Source organism: Salvelinus fontinalis, chromosome 26 (assembly GCF_029448725.1).
Source record: "Salvelinus fontinalis isolate EN_2023a chromosome 26, ASM2944872v1, whole genome shotgun sequence".
Lineage (NCBI taxonomy): Eukaryota > Metazoa > Chordata > Actinopteri > Salmoniformes > Salmonidae > Salvelinus > Salvelinus fontinalis.
The window spans coordinates 13,686,230-13,700,433 of record NC_074690.1 but is presented as its reverse complement, the minus strand read 5'-3'; the positions used below and the strand labels follow the sequence as shown (position 1 = coordinate 13,700,433).

At 40.4% G+C, this 14,204-nt stretch overlaps 1 protein-coding gene across 1 annotated transcript in view; it reads left to right on the top strand.

Annotated features, from left to right (window-relative positions):
• Positions 1-9,123, top strand: part of LOC129823666 (nuclear receptor-binding protein 2-like) — a 54,512-nt gene extending 45,389 nt beyond the window's left edge. Inside the window, exons 12-18 of the mRNA XM_055882562.1 lie at positions 2,900-3,002; positions 3,114-3,164; positions 6,473-6,602; positions 6,985-7,038; positions 7,894-7,957; positions 8,545-8,600; positions 8,934-9,123. Of these exons, the coding sequence (XP_055738537.1) occupies positions 2,900-3,002; positions 3,114-3,164; positions 6,473-6,602; positions 6,985-7,038; positions 7,894-7,957; positions 8,545-8,600; positions 8,934-9,023 (548 nt within the window). The 3' untranslated portion in view covers positions 9,024-9,123. The remainder of the gene's footprint in view (positions 1-2,899; positions 3,003-3,113; positions 3,165-6,472; positions 6,603-6,984; positions 7,039-7,893; positions 7,958-8,544; positions 8,601-8,933) is intronic.
• Positions 9,124-14,204: the final 5,081 nt, after the last annotated feature.

Genomic DNA, 14,204 nt, shown 5'->3' with positions numbered 1-14,204 from the left:
GTGCGAGCAAGGAGGCCTACAAACCTGACTGAGTTACACCAGCTCTGTCAGGAGGAATGTGCCAAAATTCACCCAACTTATTGTGGAAGGCTACCTGAAACGCTTGACCCAAGTTAAATAATTTAAAGGCAATGCTACCAAATACTAATTGAGTGTATGTAAACTTCTAACCCACTGGGAATGTGATTAATTAAATCAAATCTGAAATAAATCATTCTCTCTACAATTATTCTGACATTTCACATTCTTAAAATAAAGTGGTGATCCTAACTGACCTAAGACAGGGAATTTTTACTAGGATTAAATGTCAGGAATTGTGAAACTGAGTTTAAATGTATTGGCTTAGGTGTATGTTAACTTCTGACTTCAACTGTATTATGACAACATTTTGTGATGTTTTGGACTTTGGTGAGGGTTTTTTCAGCTGTTCAGGCAGAATTTTTTTCCCGCAAACTGAAGTTTTGAGCTGACATCTATGCCACTTCGTCAGTGATTGGTCAACAGTAGGGAGTTTTCAATAAAGTCTTTGGTACAGTATTTTCCTATGAAAAATGACAAACCTCTTAGTTCAATGTAAAAAAAATAATTAAAAAAAATAAAAATAATAATAATTACATTTTATTCATAATTTTTGTTTAAAAACAATTGCCCTTTTTCTCCCCAATTTCGTGGTATCCAACTTCCAATTGGCAGTCTTGTCTCATCGCTGCAACTCCCATACGGCCTCGAGGCGAAGGTCAAGAGCTGTGCACCCTCCGAAACCCAACCAAGGCGCACTGCTTCTTGACACAATGCCCACTTAACCTGGAAGCCAGCCGCACCAATGTGTCGGAGGAAACACTTTGCACCTGGCGACCGTGTTAATTTGTACTATTTTGCTCCCTATAGCTAGCTAGCCAATTTAGCATGTATGTCCCACTCCCTGTCACTTAAAATGCGGTTTGATTAGCAGTCGCACCACAGTGGCTAATTTCAGTAATTAGCTAGTTAAACATGACAAACTGGCAAACATGAAAAAGATGAACAAGTCATGCATGGCTTCGCACATCAGCAATCAATATTAACATCAGCATACAACAGGCCAGCTCAGCTAGCTGGCTATAACGTTGCTTCATCCTGCAACGAGCCATCTGTAAACAATGTCTCTCGTTGAGGGACGACGCAAGCTATAACGGTACCTGTATGCAACTGTCTAGCAAATAAAATTTTATTAGTCACATGCGCCGAATACAACAGGTATTTCACCTTACAGTGAAATGCTTACTTACACGCCACTAACCAACAATGCAGTTTAAAAAATATGAATAAAAAATAAAAGGAACAAATAATTAAAGAGCAATAGTAAAATAACAATAGTGAGAGTATATACAGGGGGTACCGGTACAGAGTCGATGTGCGGTGGCACTGGTTAGTCGAGGTAATTGAGGTAATATGTACATGTAGGTAGAGTTAAAGTGACTATGCATAGATAATAACATAGAGTAGCAGCGGTGTAAAAGAGGGGGTGGGCAATGCAAATAGTCTGGGTAACCATTTGATTAGATGTTCAGGAGTCTTATGGCTTGGGGGTAGAAGCTGTTTAGAAGCCTCTTGGACCTAGACTTGGCACTCTAGTACCGCTTGCCATGCGGTAGCAGAGAGAACAGTCTATGACTAGGGTGGCTGGAGTCATGGCAATTTTTAGGGCCTTCCTCTGACACCGCCTGGTATAGAGGTCCTGGATGGCAGGAAGCTTGGCCCTGTTGACGTACTGGGCCGTACGCACTACTAGTGCCTTGCGGTCGGAGGCCGAGCAAGTAAAACATTTTGAGGATCTGAGGACTCATGCCAAATCTTTCCAGTCTCCTGATGGGGGAATAGGTTTTGTCGTGCCCTCTTCACGACTGTCTTGATAAACCTCCGGTAGTAGTTGGCAAACCCTAAGAATTGCTGCACCTCCTTTACCGAGATGGGAGTCAGCCAATTACACACGGCTGCAATGCGGTCACTCTCCATCTCCACCCCTGATGGCGCCATGATCGCTATATATGTGTAACAATAGCTAGCTATGAAAAATGACTTTGATATAGTTGAGAGAATAACGCATGTTCATGTAGCTATCTTGGAATTTTAACTGTAGACTCTTACCGGTGTATGGATTATGATGATTCACAGCAGACAAACACTTTCAAAATAATCCTTCCCACTCAGCTTCAACCAGTCCAGAGTGATTTAGCCACAGAAGACAAAGCTGTGTCGATACCAGCAGCAGTATTCAGGACAAAACTGGTATTGAAAGCTGTAGCTACACGTTGCATGTTGTCCATGATGAAAATATGATTCAATCCTGTGGATCGTTCAAATATCTGCGTTAGCAGAGAGCAGGAAGTGCCATTTGACAGAGAAGACTTGCGTGACAGAATGGACCCTCTTGTGAATGTCCCAGCCCACTCATTATCTCAACCATTCATGATGGCTAGGCAAGATTTTGTCTGAAACAGCTTTGTGATTTCACATTTTATTTATATTTACAGATTACATATGAGTTTGTTATTACGGCACATAAGTTGACATGCTCAAAAAGGCACTTTGCTAAAAAAAAAAATTATTTTTCTTTTTCTCAAATGCCTCTCCTGTGAAGTAGTGACGTCTATCGTACACCCAGCTTTCTGAAACGGTTCACAAATACATTGTGAATCTGGATATTTTTGTCAAAAACAATATTTTAGGATTTTGTTACTAAGTCCACTGTGAATACAATCCCATATTTTTATTTTTCAGGTTAGGAGTCCAATATCCCTTTGACACTGTCACGTTAAAGTTGAAGTTTTCTCTTCTAGAGGTCAATCCAATAAAAAGAAATAAAATCTCCATATTAATCACATAACGGTAGTCTTAAATGCACTCCCTCTTTTAACAGATCAGCTTCATGATAACTGCCTTGAAGAGAAGACCAGGACTTTCGACCCCAATGGTGTGATGGCTGAGATCAAGCATGGGGACCGGCCCGGGGTGGAGATCAAGTAAGGACGGAGAAAAACCTGTCCCCAGGGAGAGACCCCAAGGTCTGTTTGATTGAGGCGATTTGTTGATGTTATTACTCATGCTGTCCCATTTCTCATCGTTTCCTAAAGGTACTCGAATGTTTCGCCGCTAGAACTGGACAAATTTCTGGAGGATGTAAAGTAAGTGTGGGCGTTGGAGGACAGATTTGGGCAAAGGTCATTGGATTTAATTTATTTTATAATTTAAAAGTAGAAGGCTGCTCCAGCCGGAGATTACATTACATAAAGTACCAGTCAAAAGTTTGGACACCTACTCATTCAAGGGTTTTTCTTTATTTTTACTGCCAAGAGTGTGCAAAGCTGTCATCAAGGCAAATGGTGGCTACTTTGAAGAATCTCAAATATAAATATATTTAGATTTGTTTAACACTTTTTTTGGTTACTACATGATTCCATATGTGTTATTTCATAGTGTTGATGTTTTCACTATTATTCTACAATGTAGAAAATAGTAAAAATGAAGAAAAACCCTGGAATGAGTAGGTGTCCAAACCTTTGACTGGTACTGTATACAGTTGAAGTCGGAAGTTTACATAAACTTAGGTTGGAGTCCTTAAAACTTGTTTTTCACCACTCCACAAATTTCTTGTTAACAAACTATAGTTTTGGCAAGTCGGTTAGGACATCTACTTTGTGCATGACACAAGTCATTTTTCCAACAATTGTTTACAGACAGATTATTTCACTTATACTTCACTGTATCACAATTCCAGTGGGTCAGAAGTTTACATACACTAAGTTGACTGTGCCTTTAAACATCTTGGAAAATTCCAGAAACTGATGTCATGGCTTTATTGACATAATTTGAGTCAATTGGAGGTGTACCTGTGGATGTATTTCAAGGCCTACCTTCAAACTCAGTGCCTCTTTGCTTGACATCATGGAAAAATCTAAAGAAATCAGCCAAGACCTCAGAAAGATCTCCAAGTCTTCATCCTTGGGAGCAATTTCCAAACGCCTGAAGGTACCACGTTCATCTGTACAAACAATAGTACGCAAGTATATACACCATGGGACCACACAGCCGTCATACCGCTCAGGAAGGAGACACGTTCTGTCTCCTAGAGATGAACGTACTTTGGTGCGAAAAGTGTTAATCCCCAGAACAACAGCAAAAGACCCTCTGAACATGCTGAAGGAAACGGGTACAAAAGTATTTATATCCACAGTAAAACGAGTCCTATATCGACATAACCAGAAAGGTTAGGAGGAAGCTACTGCTCCCGAACCACCATAAAAAAGCCAGACTACAGTTTGCAACTGCACATGGGGATAAAGATCGTACTTTTTTGAGAAATGTCCTCTGGTCTGATGAAACAAAAATGTAAGTGTTTGGCCATAATGACCATCGTTATGTTTGGAGGAAAAAGGGGGAGGCTTGCAAGCTGAAGAACACCATCCCAACCGTGAAGCACGGGGGTGGCAGAATCATGTTGTGAGGGTGCTTTGCTGCAGGAGGGACTGGTGCACTTCACAAGATAGATGGCATCACGAGGAGGGAAATTATGTGGATATATTGAAGTAACATCTCAAGACATCAGTCAGGAAGTTAAAGCTTGGTCACAAATGGGTCTTCCAAATGGACAATGACCCCAAGCATACTTCCAAAGTTGTGGCAAAATGGCTTAAGGACAACAAAGTCAAGGTATTGGAGTGGCCATCACAAAGCCCTGACCTCAATCCCATAGAAAATTTGTGGGCAGAAGTTAAAAAGCGTGTGCAAGCAAGGAGGCCTACAAACCTGACTGTTACGCCAGCTCTGTCAGGAGGAATGGGCCAAAATTCACACAACTTATTGTGGGAAGCTTGTGGAAGGCTACCTGAAACGTTTGACCCAAGTTAAACAATTTAAAGGCAATGCTACCAAATACTAATTGAGTGTATGTAAACTTCTAACCCACTGGTAATGTGATGAAAGAAATAAAAGCTGAAATAAATCATTCTCTCTACTATTCTTCTGACATTTCACATTCTTCAAATAAATTGGTGATCCTTACTGACCTAAGACAGGGAATTTTTACTAGGATTAAATGTCAGGAATTGTGAAACTGAGTTTAAATGTATTTGGTTAAGGTGTATGTAAACTTCTGACTTCAACTGTATATACATACATACATACATACATTCTAAATTATCAAATCAAATCAAATGTATTTATATAGCCCTTCGTACATCAGCTGATATCTCAAAGTGCTGTACAGAAACCCAGCCTAAAACCCCAAACAGCAAGCAATGCAGGTGTAGAAGCACAGTGGCTAGGAAAAACTCCCTAGAAAGGCCAAAACCTAGGAAGAAACCTAGAGAGGAACCAGGCTATGAGGGGTGGCCAGTCCTCTTCTGGCTGTGCCGGGTGGAGATTATAACAGAACATGGCCAAGATGTTCAAATGTTCATAAATGACCAGCATGGTCAAATAATAATAATCACAGTAGTTGTCGAGGGTGCAGCAAGTCAGCACCTCAGGAGTAAATGTCAGTTGGCTTTTCATAGCCGATCATTAAGAGTATCTCTACCACTCCTGCGGTCTAAGGATATTAACCTTGATCAGGAAGGAGGGATGCAATTTAAAGGGGGGAAAAACTGTGTACTGAAACCTTGGTTGATTACGGTAAGATAATTTTGTCTAATTCCTGTTGGTCTGCTCATCATCAAATGTTATGGGTATGCATCTGCAGCTCCTATATCTGGTAGAAACAAATCAAATTACCTACGATTGGATCCAGATCGGATCTTGGCAACTTGCGCCCACAACTGGCATTCAATTGTGTCCTCTATCCATCTCTTGTCTGCTTTGTAATTGGATGCTTATACACACATTTTTTTGTGTTTTTATTAGAGTTGGCCACTATATTTTATTTATTGCTGCACTTATTCCACGCCACTTGCCAGCCGTTATTGTAAATAAGAATCTGTTAACTGACTCGCCTGGTTAAATAAAAATATACAAATTAAATATGATCTACATAGTAAACCTCTTTTTTTAATCCTAAATTTGTTTGACTTTCCAGTTGATGTTAGAACCGTCCGGTTTTATGAAGGCCGCCATGATGGCCGACACATCATGTTTATAACTATCACTTGACCTTTTCCCCCTTAGTAGCTCTGACTTTGCCGATCGCTGCTTAGAGGAAAAATGTACTTACTGTGACATGTGGTTGCCTCACCTAGCTGTCTTAAGATGAATGCACTAACTGTAAGTTGCTCTGGATAAGAGTGTCTGATAAATGACTAAAATGTTAATGTAAAACAAAAAAACTCTTATTTACTCAACTCAATTAAGTCTAAGATTTTCCAAGGGACTATTGTCCCTTACCCCTGTGGTATTTAGTCAGTATTTAAAGTAAAGACTGTACATCACATGATTTAACTCACTTAGTCTGTTTTTCAATTGATTGGATTGGCTCTTTCTTTCTGTGTGTACTCACTAGGAATGGGATCTATCCCTTGATGAACTTCCAGCGGGGCCTCACCATGCCCCGGACCTTGTCCATCTTCCAGGAGCGCATGGAGACAGTGAAGACTCCCAGCCCAGAGCCCCAGGAGATGGAGACCAGAAAGGTAACTTTTTTTATACGAGAGGGGGTTGCATGCAGACCAGTAGTCAGAAGGTTGCTGGTTCAAATCCCGGGCCAGTCAAAACAAGTATTTAATAGCATATGTACTGTATATGAACCATACAGGCAACACCCAACCAAAATGTTGGGGTAAACAATGATCAAATATAAGGTCTCTTTAACTGGCAACCGGAAGGCTGCTGGTTTTAGATACCAGACGGTACCATCTTCTGCCGCTGTGCCCTTAAGCAAGACACTTAGGCACTAAAATGAACCTTCTTGTCTGCTTTCAATTTCAAGGTGGTGCCCTATGGTCATGAAACGAGTGTTGGAAATCAGTTTAGCAGATTTTTTTCTCTCTCTGTGTCATGCTTGAAACTGTACAGGTTGTCCAAATGCATTGTAACTTGGAGTTCACTGAGGAAGGCACCAGAAGTCATGTGAGTTTTTTTGTTTATTTTCATCTACAACTTACACTTTTTTTAAATGAACAAAGAATTGTTGCTGAATGTAAAAAGTGTCTGAGCTTTTATAACTATCGACAAATAATTGCACAATAAAACATCTCGCCCATGGTTTGTGTGGTTAGTGCCGCAGCCAATTCCACCTTTGGCCGCCTCTCCTTCCAGTTCTCGGCTGCCAATGACTGGAACGAACTGCAAAAATCACTGAAGCCTCATATCTCCCTCACTAGCTTTAAGCACCAACTGTCAGAGCAGCTCACAGATCACTGCACCTGTACATAGCTCATCTGTAAATAGCCCATCCAGTCTACCTCATCCCCATACTGTATTTATTTATCTTGCTCCTTTGCGCCCTAGAATCTCTACTTGCACATTCATCCTCTGCACATCTATCACTCCAGTGTTTAATTGGTATATTGTAATTACTTCGCCACCATGGCCTATTTATTGCCTTACCTCCCTAATCTTACTTCATTTGCACACACTGTGTATAGACTTCTTCTATTGTGTTATTGACTGTATGCTTGTTTATTCCATGTGTAACTCTGTTGTATGTGTCGAACTGCTTTTACTTTATCTTGGCCAGGTCGCAGTTGTAAATGAGAACTTGTTCTCAACTGGCCTACCTGGTTAAATAAAGGTGAAATAAAAAATAAAAGCCCCCGGCACTTACGTACAGTATGCACGAGAGTTGGGATTGGTTCAAATCTGACCCAGTGCGCACACTTGCACCTCTCCTTTTTTTATAATAGCGAATAAAACCAATTAGATGAACAATATACAAGGAGTGGTAAAATACATTTGAATGTAATTCTCTCTATCTGGCTGCAGCTCTCTCTCCTCCTGAAGATGGACGACAAGCTCCAACGGCAGCTAAACTGTGACGTTCTGCCGAGTGAGTCAATCCGACGTTCAAACAAAGTTATTGTAACGTTACTGTGTGTACCCTTTTTGAACCACATGCCAGAGGGGCTGTTACAAATGCAGATATACAGCACCATCTATTGCAGGGGTGTCAAACTCATTCCACGGAGGGCCTAGTGTCTGCAGGTTTTTGGTTTTTCCTTTCAATAAAGCCCTAGACAACCAGGTGTGGGGAGTTCCTAACTAATTAGTGATGTTAATTCATCAATCAAGTACAAGGGAGGAGCGAAAACCCGCAGACACTCGGCCCTCCGTGGAATGAGTTTGACACCTGTGATCTATTGGGTTATTCAGTAGATCGCATGCAGTTTTTAAAGGGGAAGTTCAAGGATTTTATTTGAGGTTAGATGTTTCCTCAACCTGAAAGTAGTCTATGGACCAGGAGAACCTGGAATCGGTGGTTTGGTTTTTATCTAAACAGCCATTACAAACTTCAATAACTGCTAGCAAATCACCTATGGGGAGTAATAGAGGCCCCTTTAACTGTAGGACTGGTTGAGGATCTTTATATGTTAAGGTTTTTGGTGGTTGTTTTGTGTTTTGTGTGTTCCAATTTAGCTGACAGCTCCAAAGACCTGGCTAGTGAGCTGGTTCACTTCGCCTTCATCAGTGAGGTAAGAGGAGCGGAACACACTGATTAAATCAACTCAACCCAGGCCAGCCTTGAATCTGTAATATTTCTACAGAAGTATTGTTGTTTTTTTGTATTGATATCTTAAGTATTTTTTCCCCCTTCTTTTTTCTGGTACTTACTTTGAAGAATTTGACACAATTGTATAACTGCCTGATACCAAATGGTGCCTAGTGGGACTTATTTGAATGAATCCCAAAGAATCAAACATGTTATAGATAGGTTTTAAATACCTGGTCATTGTACCTTAAAATAAAGTGCAACTAAATATCGTCCCTAATATAACCCCATATTTCTGGTCTCTCGTTTTCTTCAGGAGGACTGTGACAAGCTGGCGGGCTTTCTGGAAGACGCCCTGTGTAAGCATTGGGCCGGGCCGCCATTGGAGGAGTCTTCCCTGGCATAGTGACGATGTACCGACACATGCTGCTGCCCCAAGGGGGATCTGGACCCTGGGAAAACTACAACAAGGGAGGGAAAGAAAGAGAATTTAAAGAAAGGGACAGAGGGAGGGTGGGGGGGGGGGGGATTAGTGGGGGAACTTAAAGAGTGAACATTCCAGGACTAGGAAGTGCCAGATTTATTTAATATTTTTTTGTGAGGCTTGTAAGGGAAGAGAGCCAAGTCAGCGCGGCAAATGTAAGCATCAAGAAACGCTGTCTCAAAACAGAAGTGAGAAGCGATCTCTCTTTCTACTAAACAGAAGTGCCAACCAACTCAAGCCAGATAAGACTATGCTAGGAGAGCTACTATATTTGGCCACTTCAATGCCTCCGTCTCTCCGCACAGATGATGTCAATGGCCTTGTTTAGAATTATAGCAAGAGACAGTGGACAAAGTAAGCAATACGAGGAACATAAAGGTCTTCAACATTTACTGCTGCATTGAGGCCTTTTTGTCCATAATAACCTACTGGGCTCCATTTTACTCACGCAGCGCAGCCTTGGCAATGACCCCACAAAGAAAACTAATATAAAACTCTCACTATCATGCAAGGTGAGGGTACAGACACATTGAGATTTTGTGTCCCAAGATTCCTGGTTTGAGACGATGGTTTTTTAATGGGGAGGTCATCCTCTGCTTGATGAATGATTGTCCAGCGGAAAAAATTAAAACTGCACAATATGTTCGTCCTCTACATATGCAACTCGTCCGAAAAAAAAGGAGGGATGAGTTAAACTTGTGATAGACAAGAACGGACAATGGTGTAGGTCATATACAATTTTATTCGTGTTCATGCGTCTCTGTTAGGGTTGAATATTTTCCTGGTATTTTACAAATAAATCACTTTTCTCTGTGATTAGAGCGAGGAGAGAACACGTGATTCCGGTGCAGCACATGCGTATATGTTATAGGTTAGCGAAATAGATTTTAATTTTGAAGTATAATGGGGCCTATTTGTATGATTTAGTAGACTGACGCATATATACCTCTAAATAATATTTCCCCTAATGTTATTAGCATATTATTGTTTTGCTTCCTTCCTTCCTCTCAACTGTTAAATGAAATACGTTTCGTTGTCCTTTATTCTCATAATTCTAAATGACATCCTTGAACAATATATGACTAGAATTAGATGCAGAAGGCTTTCACTTCTCTAAACAAAGATAGAACGGTCATGGGTCTGAATAAATTACTCTCTATAGTCTACCGACATCGCGCGTTCGCTCTTCTTTCAAATTAGTTCTACTGGCTGCTGTATTTATCATTCAGCAAATAAGAGCTTCAGTACCTCTTCAAATAGTCTATTGGTATAAGAAATGCTTAAAAAAATGTTCAACAAGCTATTCTAATCTAGCTTCTCCTGCATGGGACTCCAACAGCTAAGGACCGTTGTTTAAAGAGGCCAGCGGAGCACAGGTGTGTGCGTATTGCGCAAGAGACAGAGGCTATAAATTAGAACCTAATTATGCATAACCCGTCATTAATTAGCTAAATATAAGGCTAATACTGCTTTGAATGTATTACCTGAAAGAGGTAGGCCAGGACATCTATATATAGGGCTATATATCAATCTAAAACATGATTATCTATTTTTTGGATGCAATTTGAATGGAGTTAGAGCGAGAAGGACTGTGAGGGCTCGCACATGCGCAGATTTTAAAGCAAAGCTATTCGAGTGATAGGTTGTTTCTAAAACTGCAGCTGCAATAAAAAATGTATCTATACAATTAAAAAAATAATAATAATGTGATCCCTAAAGCCAGATGGAGATGGGTAAATTAGACGCACATTCGGTCTTTATATTACTGCAGCATGTAGGCCTACCATCACTCTATATAATGTGTGTTTTTCCCCCATGGTGACATACATTGAACTGCGGTCCATACTGATGGGCTGTCTGTCCCTACCCTGGGCGTTGATTCATCATGCAGAGGCCATAGAGAAGCCATATTTTAGACATTGCGTATAATTTAACAGTTCCATTCACGCCATGCTGTTAATATAAATAATTTCCCTGTTTCCGGGAAAAGGGTGTGGATTTGGGTCGTGAATCTCAGTAACCGGGATCCCGCCATTCAACCCTAGTCTCCGTGTGGCCATCCCCTTATGCGTGTTGTAACTTTTCTTTTGTGATGTCTGTGAGAAAGCACAGATTATTGAAACAGCATTGAAGCACATGACACTAAAAATGTGAAGCGCGTAATTCAATCTCGATGATTATTTCTCAAACGTTACCGAGGCTACGCTGCGTATGTGACCCGGTATGTGTTCCAATGTTATACGGCTACGAACAAGATGCACAAAATTAGCATGCATGTTGTATTGCTTTGTTACTTTCCAATCATGACCACTTCACCGCAAGTGTTAGTCTTTCATAGGTCACACTCTATGACCATCACCGTTTCTGAGGAGACCGTGTCTGTTCCCTGCAGACAGAACATGGAACAAGGGTGTTTTTTTTTGTTAATGTCTTTTTAGCAAACTAAGTCATGTGTTAATCTGGTTGTAACATAGTATATTTTGGTTGTGATTTGGTCAGATGCTGTCTTTCCCATGACGTCTTTACCATGTCATGAAAACATTTTTTCTCGGTTTCTCTTGCTTTACCTGGTTGTAAAAGAGACCCGTTGGTTGTAATCTGGTTATAGGATGTCTTCTCAACCAGAAAACTAGTTAACAACCAGAAAATGTCGTAAAGAGACCATGAGCAAAATGTCCACTGGGTTGATGCCATAAATCAAACACTACTTCTGCCTTTTACGTGTTTGTGTCCGACCTAACACCTTTGCTCAATTGCAGGGAAAGTCTGGGTTAACGACAGATCTTCCATACTAAATGTCAGACATATTGAACCTGTGAAAGTAACTCAAGTTTTAAACTGGAGACAATAGAATAATTTTCCAGCAATCTCTAACACCGTATGCTGTGTTTCTCTTTCTAAGAATGAAAACTCTATCCCCTATCAAGCTGCGAGGAATACTTACCTCACAATTTGAATTCATACATTTTTCTGCCTCATTGATATGATCATCATTCGTCCGATCTTAAGATTTTGCTCTGTCCTTTTAATATCTTTCAGTGGAAAGTCATAGGCCTACAAGAGCTTCTGAATTCAATTCACTGTTGAGAAAATGCAATATGCCTTTCCCATGTTGCTGTGTGTTTTTAGTCTGGATGAACAAATGTTATATGTATCCACATTGGAATATTCATTTTTGGTGATTTTTGCATTTGCTGAAAGGTCAATATTTTTTAACTTGGTTTGTTAGGCTACACTATGGAAGTTTAGTTGCTAATTATTTACCTCAGATTTTAGCTTGTTGTCTGTGTGGTTCATTACACACGCATGACATACTATTAATCAATTTTAGCTGCAATCAAGCCTAAGTGCCTCACTATACACTAGTGCAGTGTTTTCCCAAACTTTGTCCTCGTGACCCCAAGGGGTGCACGTTTTGGTTTTTGCCCCCAACACTACACAGCTGACTCAAATAATCAAAGCTTGATGATTAGTTGAATCAGCTGTGTAATGCTAGGGGCTAAAAAACTAAGCGCACCACCCCATGGTGTCCCGAGGACCGAGTTTGGGGGAAACCCTGAATTAGTGTTACACACAAACCAACTTTTTAATGCAATTTTAGTTGCCATTGAGCTCCTTTACTGGGCTGTATGGAACATGCATGAGCCTCAATTTCCATTTTGTAAGCCAGCATTAATTTAGTACACTTCATGCCATGGATTTGTAAACCATTGTGGGTTCTGTTCCGCTTGAAATATTATCAGATACTGCTTACGTTGTAATATCTACTTGATTATAATTATATAGCCGTCCAGTTTATCAAAACCAATGTGCTGGCATGTTGTATGATGATTGTTAACAAACTAATTTGATCAAAGTAATCTTTGTTACTCCGTTGCCATAATTGGTCGGTACTGTACCTCCGTTGACCTTGTTTGTGGGGGGTCAAGCATGTCCTGTCCACATTGTATACAGGAGTGGATGTCTGAGTTGAATTGTACTTGAGCATGCTGCAATCAAGTCACTCTAACCCTGTTTATACCTGGTGCTAACATGCAGCCTTTTTCCTGCTCTTATCCACATTCTGATTCTGCCCAATTTTTGGGGGGGACAAGTGTAGACGATTTAAAAAAATATGAATAATAATAAATAAATGCATTGTGATCTGATAAGTGTAAACAGACAAGATCAGGACGAAGGACACGTGTTAATAGCAGGTGTAAACGGGGCTTTTTGAAGTCGTTCAAATAAGGTTCTCGACTCATTTCAACACACCGATGGATTTAAAGTCTACATTCCATATTGTAGACAATGATCATTTTCTTGGTAAAATTTGGAGGGGTGAGGCTGTATCGATAATTGAAAAATAACTCAACTGAAGAAGAAAAAAAACATATCCTCCTCCTTTGTCTGTTTAGCTAAATTACAGCTCTCCTTGTATTGAGTTGCTTCTGCCTTGTTCTGTTTGTACAACTCATGTAAAATATTGTACAATAAAAGTATTAATGAGAATAGATGAGGCAATAATGACATGGATTCTTGCGTTTGTTTTTTTCTTTTTCTTGTGTTAAGTTAACTGAAAATCTGGGCCCTAGAGTTGAGCTGTGGCTTCTGTTATTACACACGTGGGCCTGCCATTTCTCACACATCGAACACACCATGAAGCCTAATCCCGTTCAAAAGACCATTCCGCCCAATGCTCGGAAGGTCTGGTGGATCAACGTGTCAAATGTGGCCTTCGTTTTATTCGAAATAGGAAAAAGTCCCGACCCACAGCCAAGGTTCTTTGCCTTAGATTCATTAAAAATCCGTTTATAATTTATATCAACTGTAATATTACTAAATAAATGTATTAAAGTTAAGACTCACTACACTGTATGTACACTTATCTGATAGCAGTCAGATTCACTTTGTAAATGTTTTAAATTAAGCCTTTTTAACTAGGCAAGTCAGTTAATGACATTCTTATTTACAATGACGGCCTACCCCGGCCAATTGGGTGCCAGTGACACGGCCGGATGTGATACAGCCTGGATTCAAACCAGGGACGGTAGTGACGCCTCTTGCACTAAAATGCAGTGCCTTAGACCGCCCCACCACTCGGGAGCCCTGACTCATGCAAGT